Source organism: Cottoperca gobio, chromosome 6 (genome assembly GCF_900634415.1).
Source record: "Cottoperca gobio chromosome 6, fCotGob3.1, whole genome shotgun sequence".
Lineage (NCBI taxonomy): Eukaryota > Metazoa > Chordata > Actinopteri > Perciformes > Bovichtidae > Cottoperca > Cottoperca gobio.
In genome coordinates this window covers 2,490,101-2,516,296 of record NC_041360.1, presented here as the reverse complement: position 1 = coordinate 2,516,296, position 26,196 = coordinate 2,490,101, and the positions used below count along the sequence as shown (strand labels likewise).

Below are 26,196 nucleotides of genomic sequence, written 5' to 3'. Positions count from 1 at the left end.
GTGAGAGTGTTTCACATTGTATGTGAGAGAGTTTCACATTTGTATATGAAAGTGTTTCACATGTGTATATGAGAGCGTTTCACATGTGTATATGAGAGTGTTTCACATGTGTATATGAGAGTGTTTCACATGTGTATATGAAAGTGTTTCACCTGTGTATATGAAAGTGTTTCACATGTGTATATGAGAGCGTTTCACATGTGTATATGAGAGTGTTTCACATGTGTATATGAGAGTGTTTCACATGTGTTTATGAGAGTGTTTCACATGTGTATATGAGAGTGTTTCACATGTGTATATGAGAGTGTTTCACATGTGTATATGAGAGTGTTTCACATGTGTATATGAGAGTGTTTCACATGTGTATATGAGAGTGTTTCATATGTGTTTATGAGAGTGTTTCACATGTGTATATGAGAGTGTTTCATATGTGTTATGAGAGTGTTTCACATGTGAGAGTGTTTCACATGTGTATGTGAGAGTGTTTCACATGTGTATGTGAGAGAGTTTCACATTTGTATATGAAAGTGTTTCACATGTGTATATGAGAGCGTTTCACATGTGTATATGAGAGTGTTTCACATGTATATATGAAAGTGTTTCACATGTGTATATGAAAGTGTTTCACATGTGTTTATGAGAGTGTTTCACATGTGTCTATGAGAGCGTTTCACATGTGTATATGAGAGTGTGTATATGAGAGCGTTTCAGATGTGTTTGAGAGCATTTCACATGTGTATATGAGAATGTTTCACATGTGTTTATGAGAGCGTTTCACATATGTATATGAGAGTGTTTCACATGTGTATATGAGAGTGTTTCACATGTGTATATGAGAGCGTTTCACATGTGTATATGAGAGCGTTTCACATGTGTATATGAGAGTGTTTCACATGTGTATATGAGAGTGTTTCACATGTGTCTATGAGAGCGTTTCACATGTGTATATGAGAGTGTGTTTATGAGAGCGTTTCACATGTGTATATGAGAGCGTTTCACATATGTATATGAGAGTGTTTCACATGTGTTTATGAGAGTGTTTCACATGTGTATATGAGAGTGTTTCACATGTGTTTATGAGAGCGTTTCACATGTGTATATGAAAGTGTTTCACATGTGTTTATGAGAGCGTTTCACATGTGTATATGAGAGCGTTTCACATGTGTTTGAGAGCATTTCACATGTGTATATGAGAGTGTTTCACATGTGTTTATGAGAGTGTTTCACATGTGTATATGAGAGTGTGTATATGAGAGCGTTTCACATGTGTTTATGAGAGCGTTTCACATGTGAATATGAGAGTGTTTCACATGTGTTTATGAGAGTGTTTCACATGTGTATATGAGAGTGTTTCACATGTGTTTATGAGAGTGTTTCACATGTGTATATGAGAGTGTTTCACATGTGTATATGAGAGTGTTTCACATGTGTATATGAGAGTGTTTCACATGTATATATGAGAGTGTTTCACATGTGTATATGAAAAGTGTTTCACATGTGTTTATGAGAGTGTTTCACATGTGTCTATGAGAGCGTTTCACATGTGTATATGAGAGTGTGTTTATGAGAGCGTTTCACATGTGTATATGAGAGCGTTTCACATGTGTTTGAGAGCATTTCACATGTGTATATGAGAATGTTTCACATGTGTATATGAGAGCGTTTCACATGTGTATATGAGAGTGTTTCACATGTGTTTATGAGAGTGTTTCACATGTGTATATGAGAGTGTTTCACATGTGTTTATGAGAGCGTTTCACATGTGTATATGAAAGTGTTTCACATGTGTATATGAAATGTTTCAACATGTGTTTATGAGAGTGTTTCACATGTGTATATGAGAGTGTTTCACATGTGTATATGAGAGTGTTTTCACATGTGTATGTGAGAGTGTTTCACATGTGTATGTGAGAGCGTTTCACATTTGTATATGAAAGTGTTTCACATGTGTATATGAAATTGTTTCACATGTGTATATGAAATTGTTTCACAGTGTTTATGAGAGTGTTTCACATGTGTATATGAGAGTGTTTCACATGTGTTTATGAGAGCGTTTCACATGTGTATATGAAAGTGTTTCACATGTGTTTATGAGAGTGTTTCACATGTGTATATGAGAGTGTTTCACATGTGTATGTGAGAGCGTTTCACATGTGTATATGAGAGCGTTTCACATGTGTATATGAGAAGTGTGTTTATGAGAGTGTTTCACATGTGTATATGAGAGTGTTTCACATGTGTATATGAGAGTGTTTCACATGTGTATATGAGAGTGTTTCACATGTGTATGTGAGAGTGTTTCACATGTGTATGTGAGAGTGTTTCACATGTGTATGTGAGAGCGCTTCACATTTGTATAGGAAATTGTTTCACATGTGTATATGAAATTGTTTTCACATGTGTTTATGAGAGTGTTTCACGTGTGTATATGAGAGTTTTTCACATATGTATGTGAGAGTGTTTCACATGTGTATGTGAGAGTGTTTCACATGTGTATGTGAGAGTGTTTCACATGTGTATGTGAGAGTGTTTCACATGTGTATATGAAATTGTTTCACATGTGTATATGAGAAGTGTTTTTATGAGAGTGTTTCACATGTGTATATGAGAGTGTTTCACATGTGTATGTGAGAGCGCCTTCATATTTGTATATGAGAGTGTTTCACATGTGTATGTGAGAGTGTTTCACATGTGTTTGTGAGTGTTTCACATGTGTATGTGAGAGTGTTTCACATGTGTATATGAAATTGTTTCACATGTGTATATGAAATTGTTTCACATGTGTTTATGAGAGTGTTTCACATGTGTATATGAGAGTGTTTAACATGTGTATATGACAGTGTTTCACATGTGTATGTGAGAGTGTTTCACATGTGTATGTGAGAGCGCTTCACATTTGTATATGAAATTGTTTCACATGTGTATATGAAATTGTTTCACATGTGTTTATAAGAGTGTTTCACATGTGTATATGAGTGTTTCACATGTGTATGTGAGAGTGTTTCACATGTGTATGTGAGAGCGCTTCACATTTGTATATGAAAATTGTTTCACATGTGTATATGAAATTGTTTCACATGTGTTTATAAGAGTGTTTCACATGTGTATATGAGTGTTTCACATGTGTATGTGAGAGTTTTTCACATGTGTATGTGAGAGCGCTTCACATTTGTATATGAAAGTGTTTCACATGTGTATATGAAATTGTTTCACATGTGTATATGAAATTGTTTCACATGTGTTTATGAGAGTGTTTCACATGTGTATATGAGAGTGTTTCACATGTGTATATGAGAGCCTTTCACATGTGTATATGAAAGTGTTTCACATGTGTTTATGAAAGTGTTTCACATGTGTATGTGAGAGTGTTTCACATGTGTATGTGAGAGCGTTTCACATTTGTATTTGAAAGCGTTTCACATGTGTTTATGAGAGCGTTTCACATTTGTATATGAGAAGTGTTTTATGAGAGTGTTTCACATGTGTATATGAGAGTGTTTCACATGTGTATGTGAGAGCGCTTCATATTTGTATATGAGAGTGTTTGACATGTGTATGTGAGAGTGTTTCACATGTGTATGTGAGAGTGTTTCACATGTGTATGTCAGAGTGTTTCACATGTGTATATGAAATTGTTTTACATGTGTATATGAGAAGTGTTTTTATGAGAGTGTTTCACATGTGTATATGAGAGTGTTTCACATGTGTATGTGAGAGCGCTTCATATTTGTATATGAGAGTGTTTCACATGTGTATGTGAGAGTGTTTCACATGTGTATGTGAGAGTGTTTCACATGTGTATGTGAGAGTCTTTCACATGTGTATGTGAGAGTGTTTCACATGTGTATATGAGAGTGTTTCACATGTGTATGTGAGAGAGTTTCACATGTGTATGTGAGAGTGTTTCACATGTGTATATGAGAGTGTTTCACATGTGTATATGAAAGTGTTTCACCTGTGTATATGAAAGTGTTTCACATGTGTATATGAGAGTGTTTCACATGTGTATGTGAGAGTATTTCACATGTGTATATGAGAGTGTTTCACATGTGTTTATGAGAGTGTTTCACATGTGTATATGAGAGTGTTTCACATGTGTATATGAGAGTGTTTCACATGTGTATGTGAGAGTGTTTCACATGTGTATGTGAGAGTGTTTCACATGTGTATGTGAGAGCGCTTGACATTTGTATAGGAAATTGTTTCACATGTGTATATGAAATTTTTTTCACATGTGTTTATGAGAGTGTTTCACGTGTGTATATGAGAGTTTTTCAAATATGTATGTGAGAGTGTTTCACCTGTGTATGTGAGAGTGTTTCACATGTGTATGTGAGAGTTTTTCACATGTGTAATTGAGAGCGCTTCACATTTGTATATGAAAGTGTTTCACATGTGTATATGAAATTGTTTCACATGTGTATATGAAATTGTTTCACATGTGTTTATGAGAGTGTTTCACATGTGTATATGAGAGTGTTTCACATGTGTTTATGAGAGCCTTTCACATGTGTATATGAAAGTGTTTCACATGTGTTTATGAAAGTGTTTCACATGTGTATGTGAGAGTAATTCACATGTGTATGTGAGAGCGTTTCACATTTGTATTTGAAAGCGTTTCACATGTGTTTATGAGAGCGTTTCACATGTGTATATGAGAAGTGTTTTTATGAGAGTGTTTCACATGTGTATATGAGAGTGTTTCACATGTGTATGTGAGAGCGCTTCATATTTGTATATGCGAGTGTTTCACATGTGTATGTGAGAGTGTTTCACATGTGTATGTGAGAGTGTTTCACATGTGTATATGAGAGTGTTTCACATGTGTATGTGAGAGTGTTTCACATGTGTATGTGAGAGTGTTTCACATGTGTATGTGAGAGTGTTTCACATGTGTATGTGAGAGCGCTTCACATTTGTATAGGAAATTGTTTCACATGTGTATATGAAATTGTTTTCACATGTGTTTATGAGAGTGTTTCACGTGTGTATATGAGAGTTTTTCACATATGTATGTGAGAGTGTTTCACATGTGTATGTGAGAGTGTTTCACATGTGTATGTGAGAGTGTTTCACATGTGTATGTGAGAGTTTTTCACATATGTATGTGAGAGTGTTTCACATGTGTATATGAAATTGTTTTCACATGTGTTTATGAGAGTGTTTCACGTGTGTATATGAGAGTTTTTCACATGTGTATATGAGAGTGTTTCACATGTGTATGTGAGAGTGTTTCACATGTGTATGTGAGAGTGTTTCACATGTGTATGTGAGAGCGCTTGACATTTGTATAGGAAATTGTTTCACATGTGTATATGAAATTTTTTTCACATGTGTTTATGAGAGTGTTTCACGTGTGTATATGAGAGTTTTTCAAATATGTATGTGAGAGTGTTTCACCTGTGTATGTGAGAGTGTTTCACATGTGTATGTGAGAGTTTTTCACATGTGTAATTGAGAGCGCTTCACATTTGTATATGAAAGTGTTTCACATGTGTATATGAAATTGTTTCACATGTGTATATGAAATTGTTTCACATGTGTTTATGAGAGTGTTTCACATGTGTATATGAGAGTGTTTCACATGTGTTTATGAGAGCCTTTCACATGTGTATATGAAAGTGTTTCACATGTGTTTATGAAAGTGTTTCACATGTGTATGTGAGAGTAATTCACATGTGTATGTGAGAGCGTTTCACATTTGTATTTGAAAGCGTTTCACACTGTGTTTATGAGAGCGTTTCACATGTGTATATGAGAAGTGTTTTTATGAGAGTGTTTCACATGTGTATATGAGAGTGTTTCACATGTGTATGTGAGAGCGCTTCATATTTGTATATGCGAGTGTTTCACATGTGTATGTGAGAGTGTTTCACATGTGTATGTGAGAGTGTTTCACATGTGTATATGAGAGTGTTTCACATGTGTATGTGAGAGTGTTTCACATGTGTATGTGAGAGTGTTTCACATGTGTATGTGAGAGTGTTTCACATGTGTATGTGAGAGCGCTTCACATTTGTATAGGAAATTGTTTCACATGTGTATATGAAATTGTTTTCACATGTGTTTATGAGAGTGTTTCACGTGTGTATATGAGAGTTTTTCACATATGTATGTGAGAGTGTTTCACATGTGTATGTGAGAGTGTTTCACATGTGTATGTGAGAGTGTTTCACATGTGTATGTGAGAGTGTTTCACATGTGTATATGAAATTGTTTCACATGTGTATATGACAAGTGTTTTTATGAGAGTGTTTCACATGTGTATATGAGAGTGTTTCACATGTGTATGTGAGAGCGCTTCATATTTGTATATGAGAGTGTTTCACATGTGTATGTGAGAGTGTTTCACATGTGTTTGTGAGTGTTTCAAATGTGTATGTGAGAGTGTTTCACATGTGTATATGAAATTGTTTCACATGTGTATATGAAATTGTTTCACATGTGTTTATGAGAGTGTTTCACATGTGTATATGAGAGTGTTTCACATGTGTTTATGAGAGTGTTTCACATGTGTATGTGAGAGTGTTTCACATGTGTATGTGAGAGCGCTTCACATTTGTATATGAAATTGTTTCACATGTGTATATGAAATTGTTTCACATGTGTTTATGAGAGTGTTTCACATGTGTATATGAGTGTTTCACATGTGTATGTGAGAGTTTTTCACATGTGTATGTGAGAGCGCTTCACATTTGTATATGAAAGTGTTTCACATGTGTATATGAAATTGTTTCACATGTGTATATGAAATTGTTTCACATGTGTTTATGAGAGTGTTTCACATGTGTATATGAGAGTGTTTCACATGTGTATATGAGAGCCTTTCACATGTGTATATGAAAGTGTTTCACATGTGTTTATGAAAGTGTTTCACATGTGTATGTGAGAGCGTTTCACATTTGTATTTGAAAGCGTTTCACATGTGTTTATGAGAGCGTTTCACATTTGTATATGAGAAGTGTTTTTATGAGAGTGTTTCACATGTGTATATGAGAGTCTTTCACATGTGTATGTGAGAGCGCTTCATATTTGTATATGAGAGTGTTTGACATGTGTATGTGAGAGTGTTTGACATGTGTATGTGAGAGTGTTTCACATGTGTATGTGAGAGTGTTTCACATGTGTATATGAAATTGTTTTACATGTGTATATGAAAGTGTTTTTATGAGAGTGTTTCACATGTGTATATGAGAGTGTTTCACATGTGTATGTGAGAGCGCTTCATATTTATATATGAGAGTGTTTCACATGTGTATGTGAGTGTTTCACATGTGTATGTGAGAGTGTTTCACATGTGTATGTGAGAGTGTTTCACATGTGTATATGAGAGTGTTTCACATGTGCATGTGAGAGAGTTTCACATGTGTATGTGAGAGTGTTTCACATGTGTATATGAGAGTGTTTCACATGTGTATATGAAAGTGTTTCACCTGTGTATATGAAAGTGTTTCACATGTGTATATGAGAGTGTTTCACATGTGTATATGAGAGTGTTTCACATGTGTATGTGAGAGTATTTCACATGTGTATATGAGAGTGTTTCACATGTGTTTATGAGAGTGTTTCACATGTGTATATGAGAGTGTTTCACATGTGTATATGAGTGTTTCACATGTGTATGTGAGAGTGTTTCACATGTGTATGTGAGAGCGCTTGACATTTGTATAGGAAATTGTTTCACATGTGTATATGAAATTTTTTTCACATGTGTTTATGAGAGTGTTTCACGTGTGTATATGAGAGTTTTTCACATATGTATGTGAGAGTGTTTCACATGTGTATGTGAGAGTGTTTCACATGTGTATATGAGAGTGTTTCACGTGTGTATATGAGAGTTTTTCACATATGTATGTGAGAGTGTTTCACATGTGTATGTGAGAGTGTTTTCACATGTGTATGTGAGAGTTTTTCACATGTGTATTTGAGAGCGCTTCACATTTGTATATGAAAGTGTTTCACATGTGTATATGAAATTGTTTCACATGTGTATATGAAATTGTTTCACATGTGTTTATGAGAGTGTTTCACATGTGTATATGAGAGTGTTTCACATGTGTTTATGAGAGCCTTTCACATGTGTATATGAAAGTGTTTCACATGTGTTTATGAAAGTGTTTCACATGTGTATGTGAGAGTAATTCACATGTGTATGTGAGAGCGTTTCACATTTGTATTTGAAAGCGTTTCACATGTGTTTATGAGAGCGTTTCACATGTGTATATGAGAAGTGTTTTTATGAGAGTGTTTCACATGTGTATATGAGAGTGTTTCACATGTGTATGTGAGAGCGCTTCATATTTGTATATGAGAGTGTTTCACATGTGTATGTGAGAGTGTTTCACATGTGTATGTGAGAGTGTTTCACATGTGTATGTGAGAGTGTTTCACATGTGTATGTGAGAGTGTTTCACATGTGTATATGAAATTGTTTCACATGTGTATATGAGAAGTGTTTTTATGAGAGTGTTTCACATGTGTATATGAGAGTGTTTCACATGTGTATGTGAGAGCGCTTCATATTTGTATATGAGAGTGTTTCACATGTGTATGTGAGAGTGTTTCACATGTGTATGTGAGTGTTTCACATGTGTATGTGAGAGTGTTTCACATGTGTATATGAAATTGTTTCACATGTGTATATGAAATTGTTTCACATGTGTTTATGAGAGTGTTTCACATGTGTATATGAGAGTGTTTCACATGAGTATATGAGAGTGTTTCACATCTGTATGTGAGTGTTTCACATGTGTATGTGAGAGTGTTTCACATGTGCATGTGAGAGCGCTTCACATTTGTATAGGAAATTGTTTCACATGTGTATATGAAATTGTTTTCACATGTGTTTATGAGAGTGTTTCACGTGTGTATATGAGAGTTTTTCACATATGTATGTGAGAGTGTTTCACATGTGTATGTGAGAGTGTTTCACATGTGTATGTGAGAGTGTTTCACATGTGTATGTGAGAGCGCTTCACATTTGTATATGAAAGTGTTTCACATGTGTATATGTAATTGTTTCACATGTGTATTTGAAATTGTTTCACATGTGTTTATGAGAGTGTTTCACATGTGTATATGAGAGTGTTTCACATGTGTATGTTAGAGAGTTTCACATGTGTTTGTGAGAGTGTTTCACATGTGTATATGAGAGTTTTTCACATGTGTATGTGAGAGAGTTTTACATGTGTATATGAGAGAGTGTTTCACATGTGTATATGAGAGTTTCACATGTGTATGTGAGAGAGTTTCACATGTGTATGTGAGAGTGTTTCACATGTGTTTATGAGAGCGTTTCACATGTGTATATGAGAGTATTTCACATGTGTTTATGAGAGCGTTTCACATGTATATATGAGAGTATTTCACATGTGTATATGAGAGTATTTCACATGTGTATATGAGAGTGTTTCACATGTGTTTATGAGAGCGTTTCACATGTGTATATGAGAGAGTTTAACATGTGTATGTGAGAGTGTTTCACATGTGTATATGAGAGTGTTTCACATGTGTATGTGAGAACATTTCACGTGTGTATATGAAAGTGTTTCATATTTGGATGAGAGAGCGTTCAACATGTGTATGTGAGTGAATTTGGTTTCAGCTGTGTGTGAGAGAATGTTTCATACTGTATATGTGTGTCTGGGTGGTAATTCTGAATAGTGTCCCTAGGGGCCTCTCATATTTTAACACACTCTCACACAACTTACTATTTAAAACACTTCTGGACTCTGAAGGAGGAGATGCGCGCCTGCGCAAAAATGAGTGAAGCATCCCTTTAAGGAATGTCTACATGGCTGTCCAGAACTGTAAAGTGTTACACGATAAAATATTTGCTTAAATGTAGTCTACTTTCAATCATTTCAATCATATTTGAGCTGCTTTCAGATCGTGATTTGTCCCTCGTTCATAAGGTTGACTCCTTCCAGCTTTCACTGACCCCCAAAATACAGTTGGAGCTCGAAAGAGCTGATTGAATCTACAAGCCCAGCATGAAATGGCGAAGAGCCGACTTGGCATGGAGCACCGAGACAGCCAAAGAGAGTTGGATGGTTTTCTCAAGACTTGGTGGATCAAACTAGAACCATTAAAGTAAACTTTAATGTTTTATTCATTGAACATTTCTTACAAATAGATTCTGGATATCTGTGTCACTATAGCTTTTCAAGGGTTGTTGCATTTTGCTGTGTAGCAGTACAAGTTGAAATGTGTACAATGGGATGAATAACTGTAAAAAACCTGCTAAAATAGTTGGCAGACATGCCGACTTTAGAAGTGTACTGAAGCTTTATTTAGGAAGCAGCTGCCTGGGAACTTCTGTTGACCAGCTGTGTTTCTCTGGCTCAGATTCATTGCGACACACACGCACAGACAGTCTCTTGCTGGTTCAGCAGTTTAAATCAGTGAAGTGTTTCAGAGCACAGCAAGATGCGACCCATCATCAATCACAAACACACACACAAACTGACACACGCGCATGTACACGCATACACATACACCTTGACAACTGAGTATGTCACCAGGCCAAGAGAGGGAAGCAGGTGGTGGGCAGACTGTGTGTGTGTGTGTAACAGAGCTGTGGTGAGGATGAGATGGGGTCTGTTTCCACTCTAGTGTGTTTACATGCACTAGTAGTTAGCAGTCGCCTGTATTTCGCCTGTGTGTGGTTGAGTTTGTGTGTGTGAGGCAGAGTGTGTGAGGCTCAGTTGGGCAACACAAAGCGTCACTGAAGAGGTTTGGACTAGCCATTACCTCTTGCAGCCTATGTGAGCTTGTAGATGAGGTATACCAGGGTCATAACTTAGACGATAAATGAGTTAAGAAACATCAAATAACATGGACCCACATTATTATCACCTATCTTAAGATCTAAAGCTTCGGTAAGAGTCTCCAACAGGGAGAACTGAGATTACAAGAGAGGATAGAATTAATTTAGGTTACAATTCCTCAATAATAACAGCTAACGACAATCTTTCAAGTCAAGTCAGATCAAGTCACTTTTATTTATTTAGCCTAAATAATTCACCATAACGACATGACAGCTTGTGGGGTTCTGTGGTTTAATGGTCAGCACTCTGGACTCTGAATCCTCTGTAACATATCACATATCAATATTGGCAACAACCTCTTACTTATGAAGAACTTTTCAGATAACTTTTCTGAACCAAAAGCACTTATGTTTACGTTCAAGTGACAGTGCCTCTCATGGCTGTAGCAGTTATGACAGGAGGAAGACAGGACACGTTATCATAGAGTGGAAAAGTGCGTGTAGAAAGGTGGGGTGAATGAATGGGTCAGCAAAACATCAGCCTTTATCATAGGAGACTAGTTTGTTTCCCATTTCCAAGAGACAACATTGTTTCTTTTAATACATGACCTGATAACATATTTATTTTTGTAACCCTGAAACCCAAGCTCCCTAGACCCCAAACAAAGACTCATTATAACCCCAACAGTCGTGGCCTACTGTTCAAACTAGTCAAACTCAATCAAGTTCTGTTTGCTATCGTAACAACAGCACCCAACAAAGATAAAACACTGTATTTGGATAAAGCAAATTTGATTATTGTTATTATTATTGTTATTGTTATTATTTCCTCCAAATGTGAAGGCATGTAAAGAGAGAAACTTACAGCCATGCTGCTTATGTCGCAACATTTTTACAAAGACATCCTTTTTAACTTGGTCACTGGTCCTAAATAATCATCCTAACACTAACTGGACGATTTTTTTTTTTTGATGTGGGCGTTTAGTGCGTTGTTTGTCTTTGAGAGACAATAACAGGCACAGTGGATTAAGTTAATGAGAGAGCTCTTTATTTAGTTGTTGTTGTTGTTGTTTTTTCATTGTTGATGATTATTATTTTAGTTAACACCTTTCTAATGAACATCTGTTCTCAATTTACTTTGTGCGTGTATCCTTCAGTCAGTCTGTATGTCAGATCGTCTGCAGAGGAGAAATCTGATGTGTGGGTCAATGATTCTGTCTGACTGACATGTTGTAGCTGCTTGTAATAATCAGCTTGTTTATCATGTTTTTATTGTCTTTTGCAATTAACAACAGCTTTATGATCGCGAGCAGGTAGGTGTGTGTGTGTGTGTGTGTGTGTGTGTGTGTGTGTGTGTGTGTGTATGTGTGTGTGTGTGTGTGTGTGTGTGTGTGTGTGTGTGTGCGTGTGCGTGTGTGTGTGCGTGTGTGTGTGCGTGTGTGTGTGTGTCGTCTCTGGCTGGTTGTTCTTTTTTTTGTCTTTAATGAGCCAGAGATTTCTGTTTGTATCAGTCTGTGTTGTTTCTTCAGCTCACACATTTCTAATGAACAGCTGCTCTACGTCTTAGAGTGCTAGCCAGCACACACACACACACACACACACACACACACACACACACACACACACACACACACACACACACACACACACACACACTACAAGTTTCACAAGGCTTTGTGTGCTATGGGGCAGTGGTGGGGGCCTTTTTGAACTTTGACAACCATTCCAGTTTTTTGTGTGTTATCGCAAAACACAATTGGCAAGGTTCTAGTTATTTTTCAAACCACAGTGTGTTGTTTTAGATTATTAAATGTTACACTTCCATTCACACATTCACATTTATTTCAAAATGCTATACACTTACAGTTTGAGTGCATGCTGTCCAACCCCACAGCAGGAGCCACCAGACCTGAAGACAAATAATTAACAATGAGTGCAGGACTAACATACAAAACTTGTAAATGAACTGTGTCAAAGCTTTAACTACTTACCTTGCAGTGACAGAGTTCCCCTTTCTTCCACTTAATGCTGGCACAAGCGAGTCTGGTGCTGCCACAGAAGGGACCTGTGTAAGGTTACTCACGTAAGTTGCAAAACAGTGCAGAACTTATTTATTAAATTGTTCCAACACTATTAACACGCAGGGGGCTTTAAAAAAAAAAATCAACATTAGCAGTGGAACACCAGCGATTAAAATGTGACAGCAAATGACAAGCACGTTCTACGTCTTAGAGTGCTAGCCAGCACACACACACACACACACACACACACACACACACACACACACACACACACACACACACACACACACACACACACACACACACACTACAAGTTTCACAAGGCTTTGTGTGCTATGTGTCACAAAGCCTTGTGAAACTTGTAGTGTGTGTGTGTGTGTGTGTGTGGCTTATCGCCTTTCCTACAATTCCTACATTTTCTACATTGTTTAATTAAATGTTGCCTTTCCATTTCTTATTTAAGTCTATTTGTTTTCTGCTCAAATTATTTTTGTTGCTCAAATGTCAACCCAGACGCTGGCACCAAGAGACTACTACCAGTCAGAATGACGCAACCCAAAAGAGAAACGCTACTAAAGCCTAACAGGGAAACTCTAAACACTGCGTATCGGGGCGCACACATTTCTCAACGGACCTCTTTGGAAATCATCCAAAACTGAGTCAGAATCTGAAGGTGAACTGATTTAAGATATACAATGTGTCACCTAATACTGTCTATGAGACAAGGAATGTGATTCATTTAATTAATTCATTCTAATTATGTTTTAATGCAGTTGTATGTGCATACACTTTTATGTGTCTCTCATATGTCCTTCTCATGTACGTACAGTATGTTAATATTCAAGCTCAAAACACTAGAACCTTCTTTCATTATAACACTGGAATAAAAAACTACCAGCAAAAAGCTTCACAAAGACAGGCTTTATTTCAGGGAAGTTGTATTGAACTTCATGAGACTATACAGACCAGTAATAAAACCCATTTTAATGGTGATTATTTTATTTACTTGACTAATTGATCCTTAATTCACCCAAAATAAAGAAATAATTAACTACATAACAATGTCAGTAACTGCCTGTCTCTGCTCCCCTCCCCCTCTCTCTGTAGTCGCTGTTCAAGAGCCGTAAGTGAGTGACAGACAGGAAGTCAGATCATAAGGTGTCATTGTGTCACCTCATCTGTTCTTTTCCCATTTCAATTAACAGATTGCTCCTGGTCTGTATAGACAGGACAGATTTCCCAGCATGGGGTCTATTGCTGCTCTTTCCTGGCTGCTGTTTCAGAGATTTGGCAGTGGAATTCAACACTTACACATACTAATCATCTCACATAGTTAGAATATATTAAAATTACAATATTACATTATCCATCTACATTCTGGACTACATTCCCCAATTACAATGGTGGCCTAACCAGTGACCTACTGCCTAACCAGTAGTCTGCTTTATACCAGCCAGGTCAAGTTAGTACATCACTGTTTTGAACTAGCACTCTTTAGACTTGCACGATAGTTAGTAAAAAAAATGCTGATGACCAAATGATATACTACTACTACTACTACTACTACTAATAATAATATATATAATTTATACAGGGCTTTTCTAGATACACAAAGACGCTTTACAATTTAGAAACATTCCATACTAGCATGAAACAGACTAATATACACATTCGTACACACACAAGATGCAAACAAAAGAACAAACAGAACAAAACAAAACCACAACAGAGAGCAGTTAAAACTAGCGGAGTCTTAAGATGAGGGGAAGGAGTTCAGCAGACAAAAGCAATCACGAAAAGGTGGGTTTTAAGGGCTTGCATGAATGACGATAGAGTGTTTGACTGATTCCAGAGGGAGGGTGCAGCAACTGAGAAGGCCCTGTCACCCCAGGCCTGGAGTTTGGTCCTGGTGGTCTTTTTATGGTGTTTGCATCTCTGGACCTGGGGCAACAGGTAGGGATGTGGCTCGGGGGGAGTTTCCGAGAGGTAGGGAGGGGCCAGGTTGTTTAAGGCTTTGTAGGCGTGAGTAGTATTTTGAAGCTAATCCTGTGTTTGACCGGGACCCAGTGGAGGTTGTGGAGGACCGGGGTGATGTGGTCTCGGCAGCGGGTGGAGGTGAGCAGGCGGGCAGCGGAGTTTTGGACATACTGAAGTTTATTAGTGATTTTGTTGGGTGAGCCGTAGAGGATGCTTTTGCAGTAGTCGCGTCTGGAAGGGCATGGATGAATGTTTCGACAGCGGTAAAGGACAATGAAGGTCGAAGGCGGGCAATGTTCCTGAGGTGGAAAAAAATAGTTTTGGTGATGTGGTTGACATGGGGGAGGAACGAGAGGGTGGGGTCAAGGATGATTCTGAGGTTGCGGACCTGGGTGGAGGGGGTAACTTTGGACCCCGATGGTGAGTGAGAAGGACTGGAATTTCGACCAATGATGATTATTTCTGATTTATTGCAATTGAGTTGTAGAATGTTTTGTTGCATCCATGTTTTAATATCATTAAGACAGGCGGTGAGGGTCGAGTGGGTGGTGGGCGTGATGGTCTTGGAGGAGAAGTAAAGTTGAGTGTCGTAGGCGTAGGCGTAGCAGTCGAAATAGATGCCATGTTGGCGTAGAATAGGATGTACAGGACCGAGGACTGAACCCTGGGGGACACCGTGAGTGACTGGGGCGGTGGAGGATTTGCAGTTGATGTGTGTCAGAGAGATAGGAGGTGAACCAGGAGAGGGACATGCCAGTTATCCTATGGTGTGTTGAAGAGGAGAATGGAATGGTAAATGGTGTCAAAGGTTGCACTGATGCAAGGAGGATGAGGATGGTGAGGAATATTAATATGCATTACTATGAAGGAAATGTATTGTTACAATGTTTCTGTCACAGCATCATAGCATTGTGGCTCACAATACCTCTTGCACACAGAATAAGGCTATTACTATTGCTAGAAAGTAATTTAATCTATTAGCAATAATGTTTCACAGTGGTACTGGGACATTGTAATGCATAAGGTCTTGCTTCCAACAACATTCAAGTTTTCAGGGGCAGAGGTATTCAGCCTAAACCAAACATTTTTCACCATTAGCCTACATATACCGTAGACGGAGAGTGACATTTTTTTACAAATTGGAACTTTTTTATTTATTGATATAGCCATGTATTCTTATTTTAATGTTATTTGATATCAATTGTGCATTTATTATGTACAGTGGCATCATTGAAAATTAGGGTTCTCCCTCAAATGTGTTTTCCATGGCTAAATAAAAGAAAATAAGAAAATAAATTTGCATTCATTCATTTATTGGTTTTATGTCTCGACAATGTAAACTATTAAGGATATAGTAAAGGATATAGTATATAATTTATATTTGCAATGTGTTGCCTTTTCCTTCTCACACAGAGTTGCTTTTATAAAAAAGAAAAAAAAGAAACCGGAAGTCTTCGTTCTCTCCAGCGGAACTCAGCAGGCAGACCAAAACACAGCCTTGATTTCAGGGGGACTCATAACATCGTCGGACACATGTCTTCTCTCAGGTGACAGCCTTGTTTTTTAGGTATGTTCAACACTTTACATCCAGAACATAAACGTATAAAAGACAGAGCGAATTGTGTCTGTTTAATGTGCTTTCGTTATGAGCAAAATGACCACATTTCCGCCTACATTGAACGTTAGTGTGGCTCGGAGCTCACTTGTTCATATTACACTTACACACATTCACAAGGTGTTCAAACAAACAATACCGAATTTTTTTTGCACTTTGTTATGGTTTAGCACCAAAACACACTGTAACATTAGATAATGTGACAGTATGGGCAAAGTATGTGAAGACAGAGAGTCGTCGCTTAGGAGTCCAGTTAGCAAGCTGCTCACCAACGTTACACTCAGAAGTATATAACCGGCATCAGTATGTAATAAGTAATAACACTGTATTTTCTCCAGCTTCACCGTCATTGTAGCTCTTAGAATGAGCAGGTGTCACTGAGCTGATGGCAAAATAATAATAATCTAGAGTAACGTTAATCATAATCATAATTAAAAGCTGTTATCAAAAGTGCCACAAAATGAAAATTAGCTTTGCTGAAAAACAAGTCAGAACATGTATAGGTAATGTATAATTGTTTGATTCAATTGTTTAAAAAATATAAACATATATATATATATATATATATATATATATATATATATATATATATACTGTGTGTGTATATATATATATATATATATATATATATATACTGTGTGTGTATATATATATATATATATATATATATATATATATATATATATATATATATAGCTATAGCCTGAGTGTGTCTATATTTATATTGAGGGAGGGTTTGGACAAGATCTCAACAGTTTCTCTCAAAATACTGAATGTGTGTTCAACTAATAGCAGCAGCAGATGTTTTGTGAGACATGTCACTAAAGAGGCATGACATGACCATGTGATGCTTCTTCATATGCGAATGACATTTGTAGATCTCTGCTTCTCCTTCTCCACTGTTCATTCATTTGCAGTTCTGACAATTACAAATACACATGTTTTATATATATATATATATATATATATATATATATATATATATATATATATATATATATATTGGCCTGATACTCATCTGGCAGGTTTTAATTTAGAAGTTTTAGATATGCATTGCAGCAATGAGTCTTCTGATGCTTCTATTTAAAGGCCAGAGGTAAGAGCATTAGCTCTACCAGCTTTGTGTTTTTGATGCCAGTATATGTTGGAGCAGGGATGTGTGAAGCAGCAGAGAAGGACCTGTATGCTGTCCTGGGAGCCAGCCCCTCAGACTCAGTGCAGCAGCTCAGACACAAGTACCAGCAGCTGGCCTTACAGGTAAACACACTGCTCTGTCTGTCTCTGTATCACCAGGAAGCAACACACTACCACTACTACTGCATACTGTAGGAGAATGTCCCTCTGTCTATCTGTCTCTATGGTGCTAAGCCCCAACAGAAGGTACATCTGACACAAACATGATGCTAATTCAAGAAACAACAACTTCTGTTATTGCGTGAATAATTAATACAAAATATTAAGGATGAACTCTAATCTGTTAAAGATCAAGCTCACCGTTTTTCTGATGTATCTTAATACATACATACATACATACATACACATGCCTGTATGTACGTAGAGGAAGTTACGGGTAACTCCTGCTCATATCGGCTGTAAAGTGATCCTGTCCTCGCACAACTAAGCTATACAATGGCAGAAATCTGTGTTAAATAGATTCTAATGCTGAAGATAATGATAATAAAGATAATCTGTGTGTGTGTGTGTGTGTGTGTGTGTGCACTCCCAGTACCACCCAGACCGTCTTGGAGGTTCTTCACAAGCAGAGTCTGGTGTGAAAAGGTTTCTAGAAGTCGATGCAGCCTGGAGGATCCTGAGTGACCAGAACAACAGGAGACAGTATGACCTGCAGAGGAGAGGTAGGACATCACATTTCACTTTTATCTTTGATCATGTTCCTTGTTTAGTTTCTAACAAAGAGTTTTCATGTGAGTGAACTAGAGAGTGTACAAGCAACTGCAGATGAGCAGCTGATAGGGCTGGGCAAATTATCTAAAAGTTATCAAAACCATCACTAAAACTCTCTAACCGATCTAAGTTCAGCCATGTTGATAAGTTCAAATAATTAATTCCTTCATAAAGGCTGGCCTCTACCCCTATAATGCACCTAAAGTACCATAATATCATATACATACACTGTTATTAAATAATTAGCCTGTGTGTCCAGTGTCTCCCCTAGCTCAGGGGTGGCCAACCAGTCAGAGGTTAAGAGCCAAAAAATGTTACTATGTTCCTGCAAAGAGCCACATCATACACAAAGTCACAGATGCGCACCCCCCTCCTTCTCTCTTCTGTTCTCAGCCTTTCTCTGTGCTCCCTCACTCTCTTCCTCCCCTCTCTCTCTCACACAGACTAAATGAAAATCTAAAACACACACACTCAAAGACCCTCCCTCCCAAAGACACACACACCCTCACACAGACAGACACACATAGCTCTGCTCAGACAGATTTATTGTAAATGTCACACACCATAATATTGACAGAAATTGAATTAAACCTCTCCTACCAGTATTCAGAGGCCAGTTATTATCAACAATGAACATTATGTCCACTCTCACACACACAAACGCTCAGTAAACAAATGTGAAAAAGTGTTTCATCTTCCTATGCATGTTGCTTCTTTAAATTAGTGGAACTTCTGACATTCCTTGCCTCGAACGATCCTCCTCAAATCTGGCTTGTATTCCGTTGTGGTCACACTTTGATTTCACGTGTTTCAGGGTAGAAAACACCGACTCACGGACGTATGTTGACCCAAACATTGATAGTAGCTTGAGCGCAGCCCGTTTGACATTGGGATATTTTTTCCATTGGCACAGTTTTCCAGAACTCAAGGGTCCCTTCCCTCAGAACAGGTTTCAGTCGGTCTTCCTCAGAAAGTTCAATCACCTCCAACTGGGCCACCGCCTCGTCCGTGACTAGCGCATACCTGTCAACCCTCCCGTTTTTCCCGTGATTTCTCCCGTTTAAATATTTTCCCGTAATCATCCCGTATTTTTAACCTTTCAAACAAAAAAGAAGGCCTAATTAAAAAAAGTGTTAAGTGACCTCCGGTAGAGCAGGTGGCAGTATTATGTTTAACTTTAGCTGAAAAAGGTTATCCGCCAGTAAACACACAGAAGAAGAAAACAGGAACAATAACACAGAAGAAGAAGAAACATATGGATGAGAGTCACAGTGCGTGTACGAGATTGTGTGTGCGTGCGCGGCGCGGTTTCTATTTAGCTCTCCCCTCTCCTTTCTTCCACTCTGTAGGTGTGTGGGCACGTGTGTGTGGTGTCAGCTGCGAAGCCCCGCCCTTCGCAAAACGGAGCGAAGGAGAGAATGTGAATGCGCAAAGTAGACAGTACAAACTGAAACGTGCACATAAATTAGATCAATAGCATAAGCGTTTAGTTTATTTAATAAAAGAGACTTGTCAATGTGAAAAGTGAGTTGTGAATAATGAAAATATATTAATTGTTTTATTTAAATTTTATTTTTAAAAAACACCTTGAATTTCAGGCAGGGCGCTGGGCTCCGTTGGCGGGGCGCAGTGTCACCAGGTCCGTTTCCCGCCCTGCCCTGTATGTTCTGAGTGTAGCCCCGAATATCATTTTAAATGTAAGCCTCTGAAGCTCGGCAAAAAACGTAATGTTGTACCATAATACACTGTCTCTCTCTAAGTAACCGCAGGTTTCTAAATGAACCGTGTGTGTGTGTGTGTGTGTGTGTGTGTGTGTGTGTGTGTGTGTGTGTGTGTGTGTGTGTGTGTGTGTGTGTGTGTGTGTGTGTGTGTGTGTGTGTGTGTGTGTGTGTGTGTGGGGCCACCACAGGCAGGTGAATTAGCTGTTGGAGATGAGTCAGGTTAGCAATGAGTAGAATACATATGACTGTCTGAGCTCCCATACCAGAGAGAGAGTTCCATGTACAGAGGAGATCTGTATCTCCTGGTCTGTCCCTCCACCACTCCAGTGCCTTGTCTTTTTGTCTGTCCATGACAGGCTTCCTCATGTATCTCTCAAGCTTCTCAAGGATCCCCTCAGGGGCCTGTGCATCCCTGTGACTCCAGAGACACCTCAGCACCGCCACACAGGGTATAAAGCACGACGCAGAGGAGTCAGCTTTGCTCCTTTCCAGTGTTATCTCTTCCGTCTATGACTTTACTTTACCTTCACTGAATTTAGGTTTCTGTAGTGAAATGAGGAGGCCTCTTATATATAACTCCTAATTTCAACTTCACAAATCAGCCGTTTTTTGCAGTTCTTTTAAATTCGAGCAACAGGAATGCATAACAAAGGAGATCAAACATCAGCACTATTGTGTCACTCATGGTGGTTGTCCGAGGGTTTTTAACCTTGTTTGCCATCGTCACACAAAATAATTTTAATAGACTAATCTGAGAAGAATCTGCTCAACTTCCTTAAACCGGCTACATTAACAATACATTTCATCGGTTGCATTTTAGTTAAGTCTAACAAAGTCTATATGTTTCGTCCCTCTCTAATAAGTTCTTTTTTTTTCTTTTTCTAACACTAATTAAGACCCGAGCAAAGTTTAGCACTCATTATTCATGGTTCAAAGTCATTATCACTGGCAAACTGTACAACTTGATAATTAGTGTTTCCTCAAGAGTGAACTGTAGAAAATAAGAGAATGTGTGAAATCTGTTCACCTGCCTTTCCATTTCTCCATCTTCGGTCTATCTGTCAGTCCATTCAACATCCTTCCATCACTTCATCCATTGATGGCGGAGGATCTGTCCCTTTTTTATTTGACATTGTTGACATTTTAGCAAGCGGTGCCTTGTCTCCTCATCTACCTTAGAGCGTCCCAAAGCTGTGTAACTGAAGAGGCTGTGAGTGTATCAACGAGTGTCTCCTCCACACTGCAGGCGGCTAAGAGCATTTTAAGTCTACACTTTTATCATGAACACTGATGTTCTTTGTTAAATGACATTTGATATAAAATGAGTAAAAATATTATTAATTAATTAAAAAATGTATATCTGTATGGATGTTGCATATATTGTTTTTTGCCACATCCTTACTGTACATACAGAAATGACAGAATGTTATGCACAATGGAAAAATTCATGACACTTATAGGAAGCGTCATTGCTTTATTTAATGTTTAATATGAACCAAAAGTGGCAATCATCAAGATTTCAGTCCTGGTTGATTTAAAATAGACAAGTGTGCTTAGAGTTGAGCACTCCGTAGACTTGTTGTTGATACATGTTGAAGTTATTGTAAGGAGCTTTGGAAGTGTCAGCTAAATGAACTGTAATGTACTTGAGCTTCAAGTTTTCAGTATGTTGTGCATATTTAAATGTTTTGTGTGTGTAAACAATGGAGAAAGTCGCCACAGACACCCAGTTACTGCAAATACATTATATAAATATTGCAATACTTCCATCAGTGGGCCATAGGCTCAATAACTATTGTGTTACCTCCTTCCGTGATACATAGTTAACGGATAATTATTTAAACAAAAATCTTCAAGATTGCATCTTAAAGAGTTACGTCTGCCTTGAGCAGCAGCTAAAACAATCACACTTTATTTACTGACTGTACGTCCTCTCAGTAAAAAGAGCTGTTTACTGCACGTGAAGCTTCATTTTCATGCTGAACAAGTATAAAACATTTCTTTATTTCACTAACTGCACTCACGCTGTGCAATGTATGTATTTTTTATTTAAAGTGCGGCCTGAAGGTACTTAAGTGAGCATCTTCTTCCGCACCACAGACAGCCTACGTTAAGAAACTCTAAACTTAAGCTCTTAATAAATGTGAGGAAGCCAAGTGATTCAAATCCTCTAACATATAAAGACGATTAACTGACACACATTGTAGCAAACAAAAATATACACAGTATGTCATTACAGTAACGATATGGAATACAACAAACATACAACATTTATTAACAATAAAATATTTAAAAAGTTCAACAAGTATCAAACGTATGACTTAGACAACTTTCTTATCTAAATGTTTAAATTGAAATTGTGCTCCGTACATTTAAAACACAGTAAAAGCTGGAATTGAAATAATGTCCAACACAAACAAATGCAGGCGAGTTGCAGTCAGTGCAACAACTCTGCAAATACCTTTTTCACAGTAACAGTTGCAATTCTCCAAATTGCTACATAGTTTCTCTGAGTAATCTGTCTACTTTACGTGCACGTACACACGCTGACTGTCTTCACCATTACGCACGCAGCGCTGTGTCACACAGGCTGATGTTCACGTCACAGAGCAACATGTGAAACGTATAAGCTTATATAAAACAGATCTTATTATCTGCACCAATCAGAAAATAATATTGGGGAAAACCATTTGATGTGCTGACTCACCTCCTTTTTTTTTATCTGTACAAACTGTAATGTAACAGATGTAGATGTGGAGACACAATACTGTTACATGATGCTACTTGTCTTCTAATACTATATACCACCACAATAATGATGCATTAATGCTTCTCCAGCGCGGGAACTGAAACAGGATTGGCCGGTGGATTCTACAGTCTGTCTGGAGGACATGACCTGTGACGAAGGTAACTACACACCATGTACACTATAACACACACACACACACAGACACACCAGTGTGCCAGTCGCAACTTCTAATTCGAGAAACTGTTCATGGTTAATATAATCAGACAGGATAATTAAATAAAGCTACTTCATGGCATCGATGCGAAAGAACCACATGACAATCCATCAATGCCATCCTGGGCAGTGCTGCACATTGATTTGCAACATTGTTGGCAATGTTCAAATACAAGCAGAAATATTAAAGGAATAGATGTCAATGGTATAAACTCTATGGCAAGACCTGTGATGGTAGACACATGTATATATTGTCATTGTATTCCAAGTAAAGATAACTGTACAGACACAATACTGAGCGTGCTCAGTGTGACAGGAAATGTTCTCCCAATGGATATAATAAATCTTCTGTCACTATTCTCTCCCTTCTTTCTGACCATTTCAGTTAAGGCATGTAAAATTATATGTCAATATTCATTTCTATCTTCACTACAACTTACTTGCATGATGCAGCTTACAAAGTGAGAGTATATCTCCTCTACTACATGGTGCAACAGCCTGTTGGTAAACCTCGGGTTTGCTCAGTAGTTCTTTAGACCTTTGGCCTGCTGGATGCTAATGATGGTCAATCAGTTTGTAACTAGTCAGATTTGCATGAAGTTTAGATATTCATGGCCCTCAGAGTATGAATCCTTTCCCTCAGGACAAACAGCTTCATTTATTTACTTTTATTTGCAGTAACTTTACCAAACTTTTGACTGGTATTGTATATTGTTTTCATATATACAAATGTTTTATTCTAAAGGTGTAAATAACAAATGAAGCGAGTCATTACATCTCTTGAGTCATGGTTATAATGTTATACTATCAAAACAGGTTATGGCTCACTGTCTGATTAGGTCAGGTACATCTGTAATCTTCCATCTAAAATGTGAGTGTGTGTTGTTTCAGAAGAGTGTGTGTATACATACAGCTGTCGCTGTGGAGGAGCATTCAGCGTCTCAGAGGAGGAGGTGGAGGAGGAGACACAGAGGAGGCAGCAGGATGATGAAGAGGAGGAAACAGAAGAAGAAGAGCACAGAGGAGTGGTTGTTTGCTGTGATACATGTTCCCTCAGTGTGTGTGTCACTTGGTTATTACATAGAAAGACTCAAATGTTAAAATGACAATAATAATACGTGTTTGGAAACCTTTCCCCTCTGACCCTGTCAAGCTAGGCTTTGAATTGGTCTTTCTTTGTATTGTATTGTATAGTATGTAATGTACAGGCATTTAACACATACATAATACAATTATGATTTTGATAAAACATTATAGAATAAAATATATTTTTTTCTATTGGTGTCTTTTAAAGAAAACATTGATTCATATGTGAATGAGTCTGTTTGTTGAGACTTGTCACCATCTGTGATCGTCTGTGCAGACACATCCACCACCTCGCAGTTGTTGTAACAGGTGTAGGTTTTTTTTTTAGGTTCATCCAATCAAGAGAAAGGTGAAGCCCTCTTATTCTCATGTGGATATGGGAAATATCTTCGGGGTAATTGGGTCATTCTACAGTAACTAACGACTCTACAGCAGACTGTCTGCTGCATACAGAACACTCAGTTAAAATCTCCCCACTTAGCTGTAAGACCCAAATTGAATTTGTTTTGTGCAACAGATTTTCTTTACCCGTCAACACCAATCCTTTGTAAGTGTCAGGCTCTGCGCAGTGATAATACTTCCTTTTACAGTGTTGTGGATGGAGGTTGTCAGGCAGGCCATCGTGGGAATTGTTGTGAGGTAATGTGTTGCCGACGCAGGGGGACGGTCTATTCCCTGGAGAGTCCTGTGACTGTGAGGCTTAACTCAGGCATCTGCACACTCTGGGGTCCTCGCTACATGTCTGAACTTGCCTGATAGGCATACCTGATGCTCATCAACCACATCATAGATAACCAGCAGCGACCCGTCTGTCCAAATCCAGGGGCAGAGAGAACCGTTAAAGCACATGTGATAGTACACAAGTTCATACTGTGCTCATTTCTTGCACTGCACTTCTTTTCTTGATTACAAATCATTAAATGAAATCTATTATTTTTTATTTCACATGGGATTATATCTCTTGTCTAAGCAATGCCTATGTGACCTTAGTATGTGTGCAGGTGCGCATCAGTGTCCCCTCGTATCTCAGCATCATCATCAAGTCCATCGTGAACAGTTATGGCCGTGGTTTAAATACCAAAAGCAAAAAAAGTCAGAGTAACAGACAGAGAAGTAGATTTGATTTTAATTACAAAACACGTCTTCCTCCTCTTTGCACCACCTCCCCCTATACCTTCAAACGGTGCTAATTGTGGGAACGAGAGCTATCTCTCAGAGGAAAACACTCTAGATTCATTCCATGAACCCCCAAACATAATCCAGAATTCAATATAATATAATATTAGCCACCCTCAGCTATATGCTTTAAATGTCTCATATTCTAAAGTAATTGTTCTTATTGTGATATACATATTCTCCTAAAATATATATATATATTGTTAATTGATTATATATGTAAATATCCTCTCCGACTGCCTTACAATGAACATTTTCCCAAACTGTTTTTGTAGCATCACCTTGTATCACAGAACATTTACAACCAAAACTGCCATTTGTGTCGAGATGCATCAGTCCCTCCACAAAGTAGATACAACACTAAAGAAAATCTTTTTTTTAAACGTTCTTCTTGGCCAAAACATTGATTCTAAATACATAACATCTACAGTGGTGAAGAGTTTATTTAAAGAAAGAGTTTCTCTTCATGGTGTTTCATGTGATTAATTATCACAGACGTTGGACTGAAATCAACAAGAAACAAAAAGGCTAAACTAGAGGAAAATCTATGAAACTATATCCTATGACCCAGAAAAATGATCCTGTGACCACCTAGGGGTCCTGACCCCCAGGTTGTGAACCTGCGCCCTAAATGACAGAGCTATTCTCCTCTCAGCGGGGTAGCGACAGACACACAAAGGGATGAAGGTTGGTAATGACTCTGCTCCCTCTCTGGTCACTCAGCCTGCAAAGGTCACAGCTGACAGAAGCTCCCAGTGATGATCATCTCTCATCTATTATCCCCCCTGATCCATCCATCCATCCATATCTGCCCTCCTCACAAAGAGGAGGTGAACAAGAAGGGTGGAGGGCAGAGAAAGTTGTGGTTTGACAGAAAGAAGGAGGGGGGTGTATTGTCTGAATTCTGTACTAATTATTTTCTCTGTACAGCATTGTCAGAATCAGCGAACGTGGTCAGCAGTGAA

At 38.0% G+C, this 26,196-nt stretch overlaps 1 protein-coding gene across 3 annotated transcripts; it reads left to right on the top strand.

The window, feature by feature from the left end:
• Positions 1–15,569: 15,569 nt before the first annotated feature.
• On the top strand, positions 15,570–24,247 carry dnajc24 (DnaJ (Hsp40) homolog, subfamily C, member 24). 3 transcript variants are annotated; one of them, XM_029433164.1, is made up of 6 exons: positions 15,570–15,603; positions 16,180–16,313; positions 17,535–17,638; positions 18,108–18,237; positions 22,846–22,914; positions 23,861–24,247. In XM_029433164.1, exons 3-6 carry the CDS (start codon positions 17,537–17,539, stop codon positions 24,073–24,075), a joined length of 516 nt encoding a protein of 171 aa, XP_029289024.1. In that variant the 5' UTR covers positions 15,570–15,603; positions 16,180–16,313; positions 17,535–17,536; the 3' UTR covers positions 24,076–24,247. The 3 variants fall into 3 exon arrangements, with proteins under 3 accessions (XP_029289024.1, XP_029289023.1, XP_029289022.1); XM_029433163.1 differs by having other exon boundaries at positions 16,180–16,333; positions 17,520–17,638; XM_029433162.1 differs by having other exon boundaries at positions 15,573–15,603; positions 16,180–16,333.
• The last annotated feature ends 1,949 nt before the right edge of the window (positions 24,248–26,196 follow it).

Bases quoted from the DNA above. Each gene is read 5' to 3' on its own strand.
- dnajc24 (XM_029433164.1), top strand. From the start codon at position 17,537: ATGTGTGAAGCAGCAGAGAAGGACCTGTATGCTGTCCTGGGAGCCAGC. The intron at 18,238-22,845 runs GTAGGACATCAC...ATGCTTCTCCAG, and splicing joins GTATGACCTGCAGAGGAGAG to CGCGGGAACTGAAACAGGAT. The intron at 22,915-23,860 runs GTAACTACACAC...GTGTTGTTTCAG, and splicing joins GGACATGACCTGTGACGAAG to AAGAGTGTGTGTATACATAC.